At 38.8% G+C, this 19646-nt stretch overlaps 1 protein-coding gene across 5 annotated transcripts in view; it reads left to right on the forward strand.

The window, feature by feature from the left end:
- DAPK1 (death associated protein kinase 1) overlaps positions 1–19646 on the forward strand; it is a 94734-nt gene that overhangs the window by 42895 nt on the left and 32193 nt on the right. For 3 of the 5 annotated variants that reach the window (XM_075021420.1, XM_075021419.1, XM_075021417.1), the window contains exons 4-12: positions 11340–11478; positions 13329–13458; positions 13732–13780; positions 13931–13957; positions 14379–14531; positions 14676–14721; positions 16343–16432; positions 17633–17725; positions 19293–19412. In XM_075021420.1, coding sequence (XP_074877521.1) covers positions 11340–11478; positions 13329–13458; positions 13732–13780; positions 13931–13957; positions 14379–14531; positions 14676–14721; positions 16343–16432; positions 17633–17725; positions 19293–19412 — 847 coding nt within the window. Of the gene's footprint in view, positions 1–11339; positions 11479–13328; positions 13459–13703; positions 13781–13930; positions 13958–14378; positions 14532–14675; positions 14722–16342; positions 16433–17632; positions 17726–19292; positions 19413–19646 lie in introns of those variants that run through there. The other 2 variants (XM_075021418.1, XM_075021421.1) reach the window with 2 other exon arrangements.

The raw sequence follows: 19646 nt of genomic DNA on the forward strand, positions 1-19646 counted from the left end.
CACAGTGATTTAAGTGGATGTTCCATACCACCCCAAAAGAAGATACATAATAGCCTGAGAATTCTTTATTTTTAAGTCAAGAGTTTTAGCTTTGTGATTTTTAAACATGTTTTTCACTGTGAATGCACTACAAAGGTTTAAAAAAGAAATCCAGTCTATTTAGGAATTTTTTCTGCTTTTTACTTTAATCATTGTTGATGTTATAGATCCAGAAGAATAGCCTGGAGCTAAATAAACTGACTTGAAGACAAGAGCAGAGGGAAATAGAGATTCTAAGTGGAGGTTAGGTTAGCAAATTTTACTGTGTTTTATGTTGGTGTGAAGTAAAGTAGCATCACTGAATGCTTTTTCTCTTTTTTTAACCCACATGACAGAGAACAGAATTTTCCCAGTTCTGTCCTGTTGAAATGTAAACTGAAGTTTCATATCCTTATTTTAGTTCCCATTTTTCATCCAAGCTTATTGCTGATGGATTGAGGTAAATATGTCAGCAGAGAATACTTCTGCATTGTTTCAAATCTGGCTTCAAGTTCCTCAAAGATTGCAGGTTCAGAAGTTAAGCCTTACTCACCCATTACAGTTTGGCAGTGTCTGCTGGTGGGATGTGCATGTCTTTACATAATTTGCATGCCTGACACTTTATTATTGCCATACTTGCTCTGTATCAGTTAAATGTGCTTTAGAATAAGTATTTCATGCAAGCACATTATTTGGTACCAGAATCTTGGGCAGTACTCGTGTCTTTTCCTTGGCTGTTTGTGGGGTTTTTCTTATGTAGGTTATATCTTCCTGTTTACTAGCTTTGATAAATGATATTTCCACTTACCTTATAAGGATAGTTTAGTGTTGCATGCTTTCAGTAACATACATGTAGATTTACAGTATAGATTTAAAAAGAAAACTGGGAAGTAGCTTTTGGAGTTTCATCTTTTGTATGGTATATACATACATGATACTGCTTTGTTATGTTAGAACATACTTTTACGCTTCTAGCCCAGCATGTGATGGTTTTCAGTAATACTTGCAGTCTGGGTTGGTTTTTTAGTTCCAGAAGTATACATGTGCATTAGTTTGTCAACTTTGGATACTTTAAGCAAGTATTTTTTTTAAATAAGCTAAATTAACATCCTGTATGAAGTATAAGATTTCCTTATATTCTTATTGGAATATCTGCTACTCCTGGATTTTGTTCAGAACCCTTTAAATGTGTCATGAACACACAGCAAAAGTAGTATGATGATGCTTCTTCTCCCCACTTGTACTAGCTCTCACATTCTTTCCGTCTGTAACCTTACTGTCAGTGTATCACTGCTTCTGCAGTGCTTTCTTTCTGCTCTGTAATCTGTCCAGGTAAAATCAGGCCAGTGCCTGGACTTGAAAGCTCTGAGGAAGACTCAGTCATCATAGACAGTGGTAGGGGGAATGGGGCCATTCTGCCCCTCCAGCTTTTCTACTCAGGCATAGGAGCTCTTTTGGCAGCAAAGTTTCTGTGAGTGTCTGTATGTACCCACTAACGTTCATTGAATGGAAGCAGATACAGCTTCTGACAACGTGTTGATATTTTGTAAGCTTGATAGCATGAAGCTCAGCAAACCGTTTGCATTGCAATTTATCTAATTGGTCTGCCCAGTTAACAATCCCCATATAGTTTCAATCGGAGGCTTTTTTTTTTTTTTTTTTTTTTTTTCAGTTTTCCAAACAGCTACGTGAGTCTTTCAAGTTGAAGCAGTGTTATTTGCGGTATCACAAAGGTAACACATTTATTTAGTTAGAGGGTCAAAGAGGAAAAGATGACACATTAGCAATCTGTTTCTAAACTGAATAACTAATTGCTCTGAAGTTTTTTAATTCTCAAAATCATGGTGATATTATGTAAAGCTATTGAAAAGGCAAAAGATTGTCGTTTTAATCATGTGCTTAGGCACTTAAATATGTAATCCTTTTCTTCTAATATTCACATTTTGCCTAGGGACCTACTCCCCTGACATTCTTTGTTCTTACATAACAATTTCAAACAAAGAGAAGTAAAGCTGAAAGCTCATTAAATAACCTGTTTTGCTGTCCTCAGAATCCATCCTAAGTGATCATTTTCCTTTCTGATTAGAACATAGCATTTTTCCTGGGACTTGTGTTCCTCTATAACTACAGGATGAGAGAGTATACCACATACAGACAGGATTTTGTGTAACTTAGTTTTTCTAGAATTTAGAAACTAAAACCCAACATTCCAGCTACGTACAAGAAATTCATAACAAAACAAAACCCGGAAGAAACACTGATTTCATATTAGTTAGCAAGTGTAGTAATGCAAGCGGTGGTGAGGAAAAGTATCTCTGGTTTCTGTTCTTGATAGAAGCTGCAGCCTGCAGATGTCAAGCCACTGCAGCTGCCCTTTTGGTGGCTGCCAGATGTTAACATGCACAGTCTCAGGGCAACAGCGTCTCTTGCCTACTCACTATTGATTTTTATCTCCTGGTTCAGCAAGAGGTTTGCAGTATTGCGTGCAGCCTCCTAAACAATTTTCTGCATTATCAGTCAGCTGTTTCTCAGAGGTGAGTGACTGACTGTAGAAGTTCTCGCTTCATTCACTTGCAGCAAATACTATGTCAGCCAGCAAAGTATTCAAGGCGGTGATTTGTATGCAGAAATATGCGGTCAGTTAGTTAATTATTGTAGTGGCAAGGTCCTTACAATCCTGAATGCAAAACAGAGTATATCAAAAACTTTGTCCACATAGGTGTTTGGAGGTTTTTCTCTCAACTACTTCACGTCAGGAAACTGACCTACAAAAAAAAAAAATAAAATTACAAAACATTTAATTTCTGAAACTTTTAAAATCAAATGTTTCCTTAAAAGATTCAGCAGTCACACAAAAGCATGAGATAGCCTTGAAAAGGCTTACTTTATTACAGTCTTTTGGTATATTTAGAGAAATTGGGCGTATTTTCGTATTTCTAGGTCTTAGTGGCAAGTGTGTCCTTGATTTGGAAATAACCTTTGAAAGTTCCACTCTGTGGACTCTTTCATCATCTTGCAAGGATTGTTGTGCGTATTACATACGAGCTGGAAGACACTGTCTCTTCTTCATCTATCTCAAAACTGTAATAGTTTTTTTTTTCTCCTATCACACAAATAATTGAATTAGAATTTTATAGTACTTTTTTCCATCCAGCAGCAACAACTAGTCTCTGTTACATGTCAGCAATACTAAGCTATTTCCAGTGAGCTCTGCTGAAGCCATTATTTTATCACACTTCACAGACTAGAAAACACAGATGTCTCTGTTGTGCAGTGATAATTATTTTCTTTGCTGAAGCATGTTTTGCACCTAGTTGGTTCCCCTTTTGCTGGCCTTAGATGCATAATCTGTCTCTTCTATTTTGTTTTTCCTTCCACTTTTTTATGTCTTCATTTAGCTGCAGACCTACAAAATACAGTCACTATGTGGTGCTTTGTAGAGCCTTGGTTATGGTATCTTGGTGCAAGTGCAAGGAATAAATACCCTTATCCTAAACTATACAGTACTTCCTTAGAGTGCTCAAAAGTAATGCAGGTGGTCTCGCCTTTTAAAATAGCTTGATAGCAATAGCTGACTCTTTTCACTGGGAAGCTAAGGATGGAGTTAGGTATTCATACTTTTCTCTGCAAAAAACATACCTTCATTTCTGAATTAGAAAACTTAATTGAAGACCATTAGCTCTTGTATGATGATCTTGATGATGTCATGAGTTGCTCACTGAAGTGTAAGTAAGAGCAAATAATGATAAACTCTTTAAATTCCACTTCTATCTTATTGGGGAGTTAATTTAACTTGTTACATTTATAGTAGCTTGGCTTCTAGAGAAGCTTGAAGTCTGCACAGAGTTTCTTTAACTTTTAGTTGTCTTTTGATAGAAATAGCTCTGAGGTTTTTGTTAATTTTACCTTTAAGTCATAAGAAAGTTGTTCTCAAGTGGCCCTGTACTCAATTTTGAGAGGATTGAATCTTTGGTGCTTACTGGGATGTAACAGCAGGTCAGCAAGCTCCGCAGCACTGATTTGTAGATGTTGTGCCACCTTTTGACTTCAAAATCCTGAATTGCAGGCCCACAGATACATGCACAGGTAAGAATGAAGGCCTGAGAGGGCTGAAAAGAAAGGAGCTAGAGCCAGTGTGACTCTGCAATGCATTGAGCGCATCTTGGAGGGAGAGCACTTGGCTTCTGGGCTCTGCAGTCCCTGAGCAAAATGCTTGGCACTCTTGTATGCTGTATTGGCTTTGCACAGCAAGGTTTTGGTAGCAGGGGTGGGCAGTGACAGGGCTGGCTTCTGTGAGAAGCTGCTGGAAGCTTCCTCTATGTCCGACAGAGCCAATACCAACCAGCTTCAAGACAGACCCGCCACTGGCCAAGGCCAAGCCCATCAGTGACGGTAGTAGCGCCTCTGGGAGAACAGATTTAAGAAGGGAAAAAAGTTGCTGTGACACAGAAACGGCAGCTTGGAGAGAGGAATGAGAACATGTAAGAGAAACAACCCTGCAGACCCCAAGGTCAGTGAAGAAGGAGGGGAGGAGGTGCTCCAGGTGCCGGAGCAGAGATTCCCCTGCAGCCCGTGGGGAAGACCATGGTGAGGCAGGCTGTCCCCCTGCAGCCCAGGGAGGTCCACGGTGGAGCAGCTGGATGTGCCCTGAAGAAGTCCGTGACCCTGTGGGAAGCCCGTGGTGGAGCAGGCTCCTGGCAGGACCTGTGGAGAGAGGAGCCCACACTGGAGTGGGTTTTCTGTCAGGACTTGTGACCCTGCAGGGGACCCACACTGGAGCAGTCTGTGCCTGAAGGACTGCAGCCTGTGGAAGGGACGCACACTGGAGCACCTCGTGAAGAACTGCAGCCCATGGGAAGGACCCATGTTGAAGAAGTTTGTGGGGGACTGTCTCCCATGGGAGGGACCCCACCCTGGAGCAGGGGAAGAGTGTGCGGAGGAAAGGAGCAGCAGAGACAATGTGTGATGAACTGACTCCAACCCCCATTCCCAATCCCCCTGCACTGCTGGGGGGGCTAGGTAGAGAATTCGGGTGTGACGCTGTGCCCAGGAAGAAGCGGGGATGGCGAGAAGGTGTTTTTAAGATTTGGTTTTATTTCTCGTTACCTTACTCTGATTTGATTGGCAATAAATTATGTTAATTTTCCCCAAGTTGAGTCTGTTTTGCCCGTGATAGTAATTGGTGAGTGATCTCTCCCTGTCCTTACCTCAACCCACAAGCCTTTTGTTATATTTTCTCTCCCCTGTCTAGCTGAGCGGGGCGGGGGGAGTGATAGACCATCTGCATGGTGCTTAGTTGCTGGCTGGGGTTAAACCACAATATACACTAAACCTGAATACTCTTCATGTGTTAAATTTGAATGTCTTGGCAGGATCAAAATACTAAGGCACTCCACTGGGCCCAAGTGTCAGTAACCATGTGCATTATCCAGATTCTGGGCACTTAGGGAATTTCAGTGATGAGAACCTAAATACCAGCTGTGTTTGGGTGCAAGGAAGATTCACAGGTGTTCAGGTCTCCCTCTTAGTAGGACTTAACTGCTTAAATTTTAGTCCAGGTTTTGGTGCCTGTGTTCTCCTGGCTAGCCATTCTGAAGCCAATGCTTCCTGTTAAATATAATTGAAGAATTTAGGTACACTAAAGAGTGGGTTTCATGACAGTTGGTGTCTCTAATAGAAGCTGGACAAATGAAAATGACAAGGCATAGTGATGCCATCACATGCCTTGAGTTTTCTGGTAGCTAGCTAAAAAAAAAACCTAAGTACAATATTGTTTAGCGGGTAGTTAACATGATGAGCCAGCAGCCTTGTTCTTTTCTTTCAAAATACTTGGTACACTTTGTACTTCTGAGGAGTTGGTTGGTAACTGCACAGTTCATGAAGGCTGTTGAAATGAAGTGGATGTAAAACCCGTTAACCTTAAATAAAACAGAAGTAGCAATATTTCAGTCTAGACTTGGGCTGACAACTTATGTTTTGAAATAATGCAAGGAGTCCTACAAGAGACATTTGACCACAGAATTGTTAGAGAAAACATTTCTTTTGCAAGTTGACAGAAGCAATTTTTGGATAAGAGAAGAATTCAAAGAATTTAGTAAATTGAATCTGCTTTAAAAAAATGAATAAATTGGTTCTCAAATTGTTCTTTAACTTTACTAGTTTATGTTGTTTTCAAATCTAAGCAAGGTGAATTAAGCCTTGTAAGCTTCAACTTACTAGGTTAAGTTTCTTCAAACAAGGGGTTTGGGCTTAGGTTTGGCGATTTGTTTGTGGGTTTTTAACTTAATCAGGAATCCTTAGGTAATCATTAATTATCATTTAAGTGCTATTACAGTATGAGCAATGTGATCAATGTGGCATGTGACTGAGACATTACAAGGTGACCACACTGGCTTTGAAGGTTAATTTGTTCTAAGTTCCCTGTGTAGGTTCCCATAATGACTTCATCTGAGGTCTGGTGATCAGTTATGTTCCATAGGTAAGAAAGCCTGGCAACTTGCAAAAGCACTAACCAGGAATCCTTTTGCCACAGGTGTGATGTATTTTCTTACCCAGAGGGAGACGTGGGTTGCAAACATGTCTGTCTTCCTTAGGGAAGGCTGGGAAATGCTTTTACCACTATTACATGTTTTAAGAAAGAATGCAGTTGACGTGAAGCTTTATTTTACTTGTATCTGTTGGGGAAAGCTAGCACCTCTGCCTAGAAATATCAGGGAAGCAACACATAGCAGCTTTGCTTAGTGAAAATATTTATACAAAATATTTCTAAAAACACATACTCTGCTGCTCAAAAACAATATAAAATGTAGTCATGTTATAACAGTGAAAATAGATTTACTCAGCCCTTACGGCTTTCTGTGTTATAACATGGTCAATAATACAACATGCCCTTTAGGATTAAGATGTGACCTCCATCAATCACAAATTCTTATTTTATTGAGCAAAATATTTGAACTACCTATTATGACTATGAAATTTGACTTACTTTAAAGGTAAACAGAAAGATTTTATACAGGAACATGAAAGAATTAATGCTTTAAAGGAAAACAGTATGTGAAGGTGAAGATAGAGGCTTTGCAGCTGTAAAGGAATTTAGCTGTGACTTGACAGTAATCAAGTTCCTATTAATCTGAAGGGGTATAGGTTGTTGCCAATCAGTTACTTGCTAGCACTTGGGAGATCAGAGTTGTGTTATGACACAGATGAACTGCTCAGAAAGCTGTCTGGTAATTCCTACAAGCAAACAGAGAAATTGAATAGAGTGAAGCTGTGTGCTTCCAGAGGATACTAGAGATACTCCAAAGTGGTCTACAGGAAGAAACACTAGTACTTGGTGAACCTCTTGCCTCTATTCCCTTCAGGAAGCCATCCTCACCCAGCTGGTGGTTGGCAACAGCCTGTTAGATGCTGGCTGCAGAGGCCCCTCTGCAAAGCCCCAGAGGCAGGCTGGGAGTGAGTTTGTGTGGCTCTGGAAACCCATGCAATGATCTGGTTTCAGCTGCATTTCAACAGCGTGTTCGTGCACCAGCAACCCCAAAGCTAAATTAGAAACAAAGGTGGGGCATTGTAATGAGGGTTGAACAAGTGTACTTCTGGGGAGAAGGTGACATTCAAAAAGATCAGTTGTAGGGGCTGATGTGTGGAGTTGTCTGCCCCTTGTCCTTTAGATTAAGACTGCCTCTGTGCATGAGGTGGGATATTCACAGGTATGTTAGTGGAATGGGACTTTCTGCTTGCCTTCTGGCTTCACCTCTGAAGGTGACCATGGGACGGTAAAACGTGTGGTGTTTATTTACTGTGGGACTGTGTTATCCTGGCTGAGGCACAGAGCTAGACTTGAAAATCCAACAGCATTTTGGAAGGTTTGTGAAGATTGCAATATCTTACGTAGCCAGTGTCTTTACTAGCTTGTTCTAACCCATTTCTTGATCTGTGATATCTGGAAGTCCAGTCAAGATCAGCTAGTGATTCTGTATATATAATCTGGTTATGAAATCTGTGAAAGCAAACTCTGCTGATAGACCTGGGGCACTATAATCCCGTGAATTAATTGTGGAAGTGAAACTTACAAAGGATGTTGAGTGTGCACCTGTATTTACCCTCTATGACTTGCTTGAAGTAATTGCCTTGCAGTGATACCGTGGTTTTCTTTATACCTCTGGTGGTACAGCTTAATATCAGAGCTACCAGAGTCAGCAGGAAGGTACGGAGTAAGCAGTCTTCTGACGAGAGTAAAGGGGAAGCTGAGGTACGCAACCTGCCTTACTGAGGTCCCCAAAAGGAAAAGTCACAATGGCCTGCTCTCTGAGGTGAGCCCATGTAGTATCTCACCCTAGGCATTAAGGGTGAGGTGCGTAACATGAAGGGCACACTAAAATCCCATAGACCAGAGGTACAGCTGCTTCTGGAACAAAGCTTTGAGTGCGTTACATCCAGTCTCTCCTCACTCGCCTACTTAAGCAAGGGCTGCCGAGTCACTCAGGGTAACAGTACTTCAGCATCTAAAGAAGCACACACCACTTTGGAAAGATCTACCATTTTTGCTAATTAATTTCCAATTTTAAGAAAAATAAAAATGTATTTTTTTAACCTGTTAGCTTCTCTGGACGTCAGTTTCAAGATTTGCAAGCACTAGGTATGTTATCTGTGAAAGACAGGTAACATTTTATTTCATGCTGTTATAAGGCCTATGATATAATCATAGAAGAAATGTCACTACAACTAACCTATGTCAAAGACAGAAAGATAGTACTCAGCAGTGCTAGAGAAGAGCTATATGCGATCTCATACAGTTAACCATTCACAAATGTGACATCTTTGAGAGGCATAAAAACACATGTACATCAAACCTGTAATTTCATGTGGTCTAAACTTTCAGCATATGAAATTGCACAAAACAGAATGATTGCAGATAAGAAGAAGCTGAAGCTGAAGAGTCTCTTCCAATTTTACACAAATACAGTTATGTTTCTTTGTTAAATATCTCAAAAAAAGGTAAACCTTGGGAATTAAATCTTTCTTTTGGATCTAAAAGGAACATGTATAATCAGTGCTGCAGTTTGTAGTTGACTAGTAAGTTTCACAGGGACTGTGTATCAGCCAACAGGTGTAAGAGCAAGCTGTGACAGCCAGAAAACATACCCATACCTGTGTGACACTGTCACAGTCCGGTTTAGATTGCAGAGTGGGCATCACAGTGCTGCAAGTTGGCATTGCTGAAAGTGCATGCTCTGGGTACTTCTGTTGCATTTGTGATGGCTTGATGAATGCTTTAAGCCTCAGCAGGCACTTCGCTGTTTCACAGGGTGGGTGACCTACATGAAAAGCAGACCAGATAACCATGTGTTTGGTGCAGTCTTCCAGCCTCTTCCTCAGCAAAGGGTCTGGCTCTGCCGGCTCACCTGACTGTGTGATGGTTAGCCCAGTGGCAAACCATGCTGAGTGCATAAAGGTGCTGCGGTTTGCTGTGACTGCTGCCACAAGTGCCCACGGCTGGACAAGTAGCCACGGTGAGTCTGCCTGCTCCGGGTGGCATGGCTGTGCTCCAGTTAACAGCCGCCCGGCAACTGCTGCAAACATCCTTGGAAACACGTGGAAACAAGTTCCATGTGATGTGTAAGTCCCTTAGCTCAGTAATTGGAAATGAAGAGAAATGCCAGCACTGTGTCACCATCCAGGTTTCTGTTCATCATCACAAAGTGCTGCAGAGTTACAGACCTTAGCCTGAAAACCTCTTTCTGTTTTTTTCAGTCAGAAGCAAAGAATGAGAGAATATGCATGTGTATCCATTTGTAAGATGTTTCTGACTAGCCTCTGTATAAAAATGAAATGTACTTAATCTTTAGGAATTCTGTTTTCATGTCTCTACAACAACAACAAAAAAGATTATTAAAATGACCTCTCTTCCTTCCAGTCTATAATTCTTATATTTAATGGCACTTTGTTTCAATAATTGCTTTCATGCAGAAAATATTACAACACAAATAATACCCAAAACAATACTCTCATTATTGTCTAGGCAGCTCAGTGAAAGCTCCAAGAACTCATTAAAATACACTTTTCATGCAATTTGCATTACAATAATGCAGATTAAGTCTCTTGGAAAGTAGACATGATAAAGAAGTCAAATACATTTCCAGAAATTTGCCCAGACTGTTTAGCTATTGTTATATGTTAATCCCATTATTTTTCATAATCAGAACTTTAAATCGTGAACAGATTTTTTTTTCTCCTTACAGAAAGGCAACATAAATTAGGGTGTACTTTCTGATATATTTTTTTTTAATATCAATAAAATGCAAAATATAGGGGATGATATGACCATCTTTGCTGTCTCTAAGACGTTTCTAGGTAATAATGCTGCTTTTATAAACAGGAAAAAGAGTTTGCCACAGTGGGCAGTCATCACAGTATATTTCCTTAAACTGAAAGGAGATTGGTTGTTTTTTAAGAATAATTGCAGTTTATGTTTCCTATTCACTTCACTTCAGTATCTCTTCTTCTGTTGACAATTATCATCACTCCTGCCAGACTGTTGACTAAGCTGAGAAAAGGGTCATCTTCAGTTTATTCCTCTCTCTCAAATGCAAAAATTTAGATATGCTTATGTACCCTCCTCACTTCTTACCTCTCTTCTTTCTGCCTGTGTAGCTAAAACATTTGCTGGAAGTAGTTTTAAGGGCAGTAGTGACTTTTACTTGTAGGAAAGGTGTGGTAATGTCAGAGTACAAATAACAACATCGGTGCTAAATGTAATACACTGTTTTGAAGAACAGAATATATTTTCAAAGAGCTGAATGCTTTGAGGAATTTAGAAACTGAATAGTAGGACAGCTACCAGTAATTATTTCAAAATAAGCTTTGGATTTTGTATTTTCAGGGAGGGGCGGGAGGTGGAAATCTAATGTTTTACTGGTAGCATGAGACAATTCATGTTTGATTTTCTAGATGTCCCATTACATTAGTATGTTTTGAGTATAATTCCTTCACATTCACTGTTACTCTCTTGAATGTGCATACAGAGAGTAGGTGGGTTTTGCTTCATTTAAATTTAGATACAGCCAACCATGCTTGTTGGGTTTTTCAAACCTTTTTTTTTTGTTTGAAAATAAGACTCTTTTTATTGTATTCTTTTCAGGGGGAGGAGGGGTAGTTACTAACTATTTTGGGTATTGAATTTAAGTAATTTTCATCTTCTTTTTTGATATTGACAACCTTTAAAGCATCTGGATCCTTTTCAAGGCTGGTTTGAGAATAGCTATGCTAAAAGGAACCTGTTGGTTCAAGCGAGCATGTCAGTAACTCTGCTTCTGCTCTCCAAGTGTTGCAGGTGGAGAGCTCTTCGACTTCTTAGCTGAGAAAGAATCTCTCACGGAGGAGGAAGCCACTGAATTTCTCAAGCAGATACTTAATGGTGTTCAGTATCTCCACTCTCTGCAAATTGCCCACTTTGATCTTAAGGTGCGTTGAGTGCATAAAAACTTCGGCAACTGTAAGCAACATCCATTAAAGTCCTTTGTTAACACCAGCCACAAATATGCCATCCAGCAGATCTTGGCCATAGTTTTGTTTTGCTAGCTTATGTAGACAGGGGAAAGCTCAGCCATTGGAAAGAAATTACTGAACCGTAAATAGGTCCCATCTGTTTTTAATGTAAGATTCTTCATGGAAAATGGCAACTTCCAATGAAGTTAAACCATTCTGAGGAAGCAATCTTGAAATAAAAATTATGATTATGATTTTACGAAATGTGAATGGGATCTGGATGAAACATTCTGAACAGGATGCCTTTTGTCCAACTTTTTTTTTTTTTGCTGTTGTATATATTTTATGTTCAAATGAACATTATTTATAGGTACTAAATTGAAACAGTACAGAGTTAAGTACAAAGATTCTTGTGGAGGAGACAGGGCAGATAATTTCCTCTTCTTTTTTTTTTTTTTTTTTGTTTGTTTTTAGAAAAACTGTCTATTGCATCCTTTTGGTAATGAAAAGAGAGCTTTTGTATCTAAACTCAGTTATTGCTTTTTTAACGTTTCAATTTCAGAATGTTTTCCTCTGTAAGATTTTTTTCAGAGGTAGGCAGCTGAATATTCCCTGAAGTCTGCTGAAGTTGGCAGCTATGTCTGTAATAGGAAAAAGAGGCATAATTGTTACATTGCAATGCAGTTTTGAAAGGGGTGCTGTGTCCTGGGGATGAGATAGGGAAGGGAATGGTTTTCAGGGTAAGCACACCTTTTCCAGTCTCATCCTCATTACCTACAGTAATATATTTGGTCTTTTTATGACAGTCAGCAAGAAAAAAGAATTGTGAATCCAGTAAGAAATACATTTCTTACATATGAAATGTAAATTTTTGGCAACGTGCTTGTACTAAAACAAAAGCATCCTTACACCGCATACCAAGAATATGTGAATTAAAGTATGCAGCAAGAATTAAACTATGCAGAACAATAAAACTATCCAATACAAATGTAGGAAGGGAAGGAAGAAAATTACATTTGCACGTATCAATGTGAGCAGGATGGATGTAGCTCCAGGAACTCTTCAGAGCACACCAGCTTATGGACGTGACAGGATATGGAGACTAAGTAGCTGGTTCTGTATGCTAGTTAAAGTAATGGAGTGTAGAAGCAGGCTCCTTCGATGATAATCTTGACATTTTATCTTCTAACTTTGTTCTGGTTTTGCGAATCTTTATTTCAAAATAAACCAAAGTCTTTATTTTAAAATAGAGCTAGAAAAGCCATGAGAACCTGCTATTTATCCTTTTTTGTAAGTATGTTGAGCCTTAAAAACTGGGAGCTGGACCACTCCAGAAGTTTCTCTTGGACATACAAAGGCAGCAAGATATACCTCCCTGATTGCTTGTGCAGTGTGAAAGAAACCTCTTTCAGGGAGTAATGTTAACCAAGCCCAAATACTAGTTTATGGGGCTTTGTTTCTTGAAAACTCCCAGCACTGTTCAAATGGCCATAGCACAGGGGCTGTGATCTTTACTGAAGACAGTGTGTTTCACTTAGGGTCAGTCCACCTGAAAACTGCAACTGTTCTATCTACAAGAGGTAAAATCTTGGCCCTGTGGAAATCATAGCCCCCTGTCATCAACATGAAATCCTGATTTACTGTAGTTAATTTTTAGCATGTGTTAGATTGTAATAGGAAAAGATGGGATTTTTCTGCTGAAGACACAGTTCAAGAGGCTGAAGAAGGTAGAGAGAAGCATTCAGTGCTGAAGAATGCTGATATGTGTCAAGACATTTTGTACCCATGTATAATCTCTTTTCTCTCCCCTTTCTTCCTTCACAAAGCCTGAAAACATAATGTTGTTGGACAGGAATGTACCAAAGCCTCGAATCAAGATTATTGACTTTGGTTTGGCGCACAAAATTGACTTCGGAAATGAATTCAAAAATATCTTTGGAACACCAGAGTTTGTTGGTAAGAAAACTGTTGTTTATTCAAACTATTCTTTCTCATTCTGTGAAACAGTGTATGTGGCTTAGCTTGGTTTGGATGAGTTACAGATTATGTAATTTGTGTATAATTCATAACATTTTGAAATTTAAATAAGCAATTCAGTTTCATCTTAGACTTGCATTAAGGTGTTTTTATCTAACAGCTTCTTAACTTACTATCTCTGACATATATAGGCTCAGAGTGACATAGATCTGTTCTTTGACTAGGTACTGATCTCCCTGCTTTCTCCTTTAGCTCCTGAAATAGTAAATTATGAGCCTCTTGGTCTTGAAGCAGATATGTGGTAAGTTATTGGATCTTACTTGAAGTAAATCTCTCATGATTATTCTTATGTTCTAACCTTTTTTTTTTTCTCTCCTCTCTCTCCCTCCATCTGTTTCTCTCCCCTCTCTCTCATCCTTTCCCCTGCTCCCCCTCCCCTCCTTCACTCCAGGAGTATTGGTGTAATAACTTATATTCTGTAAGTACCAAAATCTATGGGTGGTTCTTGCAAATGCTGTTTTTTTAATTCTGATTCTATCCTCTGGGGTTTTGGTGGTGTTTATACAAGTCAAACCATTCTGATTGCACAACATGATTCAGGTTGAATGATCATAAAAGCAATAGTATAATTATTGAAAGAATGTCCATTAGTCAGCACTGAGCATGGGAAGCTGTCTTCAAATCTGTAGGTAATTTTCCACAGCAACTTTATCTTAATCAATATTCTCTCAAATTACAGCAAAGGATTTTGCCCTGCTAAATCACATCTTCCTGAAAGTACATTTGCAATCTTAAAGCAGAAGAGAAAAATGTTCACTTTCTGCTGTTATTTGATCTCAGAGGGTTGAAACATCAGTGTTACAACATGTTAGGAGAGGAATGTTCTGTCTTTCTTGCAGTCTAAGTGGTGCATCACCATTTCTTGGAGAAACCAAACAGGAAACATTAGCAAATGTGTCTGCTGTGAATTATGAATTTGAAGAAGAGTTCTTCAGTAATACCAGTGCCCTAGCTAAAGATTTTATACGAAGACTTCTAGTGAAGGATCCAAAGTGAGTTGTTTCTCGTGTGTACGCACTGTTGCAGCCTATGTCTAGTATTTCAAATTACATGATGTTTTGAGATGTTAGTTTAATAAACATATAGTAGTATGTATTTTTTACTGTCTGAAACAATTCTCTCTTATTCTGTTAAAGGAAGAGAATGACTATTCAAGATAGTTTGCTGCATCCTTGGATCAAGGTTAGCATGTAATTCATTCTCTGTTGCCTGTTTTTAATCATTCTCCATTTCATACTTTGCCTTCACTTTTCAAGTTCCTTAACAAGGAAAATTGGCATAATCGTTTATTATAACTTACTGTTTTGGAAAGCTGTCTCTATGAAAAATAGTACATCCAGAATGTAGACTTCATTAACATACCCTCTATGTAAGTTAGCAATGGGGAAGTAGGCCACTATTGAGATTAAAATCATGCTCAGGCAGAGAAACTAATCTTCAGGGAGCATTGCACAAAGAAATACGTTCTCTGAATCCAGTCCAGTTTCCTCTCACATTTTTCATATTCCAATCTCCTTATGTCAGTTGGGCAAAAAAGGATAATCTCTCTTCTGTCCTTCCTCTTTAGACTGAAGAAAGCAGTTAATGTGGGGTGGTGGTCCACTTCTTTCAGTGTTCCACAGTGTTTGCTTTGGATCAACCTGTTGTGGTGCTACTAGCTTGAGAGGGAGAAAATGGGACCTATCATTCTTCTTAATGTGTGTAGTAATACCTGCCACTTAATTTTTTAAATTCTATATCGCATTCTGATTGTAAGTAGTAAACCTCTTCAGTGCCATTGATTTCCCAGGTTTTGGGGATGCACAGTGGGTGTTAGACCCCATTCCACTTCCCAGAGGACCAATTAGCAGAATATCCGTGCCACAGCTGCTCCAGTTCATAGTTCCGCATCCTAGGGCAGACATTTCTACACCAATACACCAAACTACAAATTTGACTTTGTTTTGCTGACTTTTTGGTGGGGTAATCTTAAACAGTTGAAACATGTTGAAATGATTTTTTAAACCACTGAAGCAAGCACTGTCCAAGTTTGTCTCTCAGGGACCAAGGTCTTCACTCCTGCAGCAAGGCATGTTGTTTTGTACCCTGTTATGTTCCTTTATATCTTAACTTTCCAGGCATTGTCCCCCCACCCCACTGGTCATACCCTCTTTTCCCCTTTCCCATCACTACTTTTGCCTGCATTTCTCCATAATAATGACTTAAAAGTATGGGGTCATATAATGCAAAATTTGGTATACTGCACTGGTAACTGGTGCTTAGTATTAGCTTATTAGTATGAGAAGGTTCAAAGTGTGCAGCCTTAGAGCTTGCTGCGCAGATAGTTGGGATGTGATTTTTCTGGGGTCCCAGCAGCATCCAGCTGATTACACTGAGACTGGAACAAAGTTTGACTGCATTTAAAATCAGCCAGGAAACCTTCCCAGAAGACAAGATGTATCTAGGAGATGATATCCGATGCCTCTGTCACAGAGGGAGGTGAAGGATAAAGCTGAATGTTCTGTTGGCTTTTTTGTTTAAAATGAAAAAGCAAATTTTAGCATTGCATGAAATATTCTTGGGTCTGGATTTCCTTCAGGGCATTTTCTCAAGAAATTCCATCTGCATGCCCCACTAGGCTGTGGATGTTAAAATTACGTGCTTACAGTTATTTTATTATTACAGTATGATTACAATATTATCATAATGTAAGTGGAAATCATCATTGAAGGACATTGTCTTACATACAGGAAGGTGCTTTTTGAAAGTTCTAGTTGTAATTGAGGGATATTTTACAACAACTTTATTTTTCTTTTGTGAATAGCCTAAAGACACCCAGCAAGCACTTAGTAGAAAAGCATCCGCAGTGAATATGGAGAAATTCAAAAAGTTTGCAGCACGACGAAAATGGAAAGTGAGTCATTCAATAAGTCTTCAAAATGTTGGTGACATACAAATACAGTAACATTACCTGCTCCAGGGAAACATCAGTGTCATTAGGAGTGGAGAAGGAAGAAGAAACCTACTCCTCTGTCAGTTGGAATAAATTAGGTGCTTGAGTATGGTGGTATGGGAGATGACTTCTTTGTTAATGATCTGCATAAAAATGCTTCTATGTGGATTGTTTTATGCATCTAGCTGTATGTTGTCATAACCTGTCTTGGTACTTTTTTCAGAGAAAAGGCACTTCAAAGTATAGGTACATGTTTTGTGACAGTTATCCCAGTAAATCAAACATCCCTTAAGCAGGCCTCACAGAACTAATTATTCCAGTAGTTACACCAACACTTAACAGAGGAAGGAAAAACTAGTCTCTTTTGCAAAGGATTTTTGGTCTGAGATTGTTTAGAAGGATGGCATCACTTAATCTTTCCAGAAGTGGGGCAAGTTATTAGCTGAAAGCATTAATCTGTGCAAGGAGCAGTTCATCAAGACAGTTATCCCTCCTCCTTCAGCATGTGCATTGGGAAGTTCACACTGATATTAGGAAACAAGTTTTATTCATTGTCACAGAGGCCAAGAAATAGGATGATTTTGCTAAGATAGGGACCAAAGGCACAAAATATTCAGCTGTGCAGTACATTTTTTTTTGCCGCAGTTTAGTGTCTGTGATAGGTGAACTTCTATGGTATTTATAAAATTTAAGTACTAGTCTGCTGCCTTAGAGTGAAACAGTGGGTCTAGGAATATCGTAAACTGTTCTGTAATATGACGTTTAAAGGAGTGACGTCAGCTAATTTGCACTCAGTTTAGGTTTTCTGTGTATACATACTTTAAAATATGTACATTTAAATGTTTTCAATGTGGATAAGAGGATGTAACACAAATCTGTTTTGCTTTGTATTTGAACAGCTTGGTGAAATAATAGCAATCCAAAAAAATCCCGTAGCTTTTCTTAGGGCATATGAATAGCCTATTTGGATTATAAATGTCAAAAGAAATTGAAGGTTCCAGTACGGTATAAAAAGGAGATGGGGGGTGTTGAAGTCAAACTCCAGTTTGTTTTGTTAATACGACAGTATTCCTTTAAAATCTCTGCAGTAGCATCTTATCACAAGTGTTCTGTTTTGATTTTTTTTTTACATATAGCTTTTTTCTTCTTATTTTTAAAAAGCAATCAGTGCGCTTAATATCCTTGTGCCAAAGATTATCAAGATCTTTCTTGTCCAGAAGTAACATGAGTGTCGCTAGGAGTGATGATACTCTGGTAAGTGTGTACTTACATGTTTCAAATGCTTTATTACATCTGAAATGATTCTAACAGAAGCATTTGGCTATTGAAAATGTGCATAATTAATTAATCTCATATGTAGGAAGAAATAGATTTTAAGGCTACAGAGGTCAGTTATCCATGGTCTGATCTGCTGTGTGACACAAACATTGAAATTTAATTTATTAATTACCATGGTGAGGCTGATAGCTAGTGCCAGAAATTCATCTATCTTGGTTTTGAAGTTTGATTCAGGGGGATTTTTTGTACTGTAGCAATTGCAATGTGAAAAAATTGCATCTGCGTTTTTCATGGCACTGTGTAGAGTAAAATAATATTGCATTTTTTTTTAACAGAATATTCAAAAACATTGAGACCCTCTTAGATCCAGTGAATGCTAGACAGTGGTATCACAACTAGCAGTTATTTAAGGAGGAAATTTTAAAGTTGGCCAGTATTCAGTTTGTGGTATTATATATGTGTACTGGAGCTAAGTATTCAGGAGCAATTGCTGTATGCTTTGTAATTACAAATGCTTGTAAATCCAAAAGCATTCTTACTTAGCTTACTCTCCAGATTTTAATACATGCTTCACAAATTCCCTGTTATCAGCAAAGTGTGTATGTTAATATGTTTAGAGGTGGGTAACCTCATCTTTTCTGTGCATTAATAGGATCAAACTTCAAAAATTCTGCAAAGCCTTTTTTATCCATATTACTTTCCCTGTGTCCTTCCTGTGCAGCTCCGCACTCTTGTTTCCACTTCTCTTCCTCTTATCTTTCTGCTTCCATGCTCCTTGTTCTCTCGGTCTTGTCCTCCTTTCCCTGCCTCCCCCACCTCAGCTGTCAGTATGCCTTTTAACACTGGATCAGCATTTCACACCTGTGTTGTAGCAGAAAGGATTGTAGCCTTATGTTAGTGTTCTAAAATATCTGAAACCTCAAGAGAGAGGAGGCAAGAATGATCCAAATATTGGGCTCAGTGAATTTCAGTTCTTGTGACATTTTAGTGCATGGGAAAAAAATAAAGTTACACCTGCAAAGGTATCTAGGCTTATTACTTATGTTTTAGATTTTTAACTGGTCCATGTGAATAGGTGAGAGCTTGGTCCAAAGTACCTCTCCTGTGTCATATTCGTGGATGGTGCAAAACGTGATACTCCAGTTTGTATTTGTGTACCTCTTGGGTTTTTTAATGTTCGCATGTATGCATGGAATTAGTTTCATTGCATGCAAGTATTGCATCTATTGAAAGTCCTAGGAGGAAAAGGAAAATACACCTAATAAAAGAAACCTGTTTGGAATCTCAGTGAGTAATGGGTTCATGTGTGAAGAAGAGGGAAGCATATTGTACTAGAAAAAGTGTGGGTGTTTTTGGTGTGGGTTTTCAAATAACATGCATGCATGTTAGCCATATGCTTCACGAAGGATTACAACTTGCAGCTGAAGCACTCTAAAAGACTTTGAAAATATTACTTTTTAATTTTTTTTAGATGTCTTGGCAGCTGTTGAGGTATGGATTTTTTCCTTGAAGCTAACAATTTTTCTTCTTACTTAATTACAAGGATGAGGAAGATTCTTTTGTGATGAAAGCTATTATTCATGCCATCAATGATGACAATGTTCCTGGATTACAGCACCTTCTGGGATCTCTGACAAATTATGATGTCAATCAACCCAACAAGGTAGTGTGGGTCTGTGTTGTGGTGCGTGGGGGACTAGCTATCACCCTGTTGAATAGAGCAACGTGCTTGTAAAATAGAAATGTAACGCCTGAAATGAAAAGGAAAAGACAAATGGATGGGAAATAATTCTGCCTTTCTTTGGGAGAAATTTTAATGTGTTCTGTGTTCAGTCTTCCCAAACTACCTGAAAATGGAGCCGAAAATAGGTTTTTTTGCCTAGGTCTTTGAGAAAGT

This window comes from Buteo buteo, chromosome Z (assembly GCF_964188355.1).
Source record: "Buteo buteo chromosome Z, bButBut1.hap1.1, whole genome shotgun sequence".
Taxonomy (NCBI): domain Eukaryota; kingdom Metazoa; phylum Chordata; class Aves; order Accipitriformes; family Accipitridae; genus Buteo; species Buteo buteo.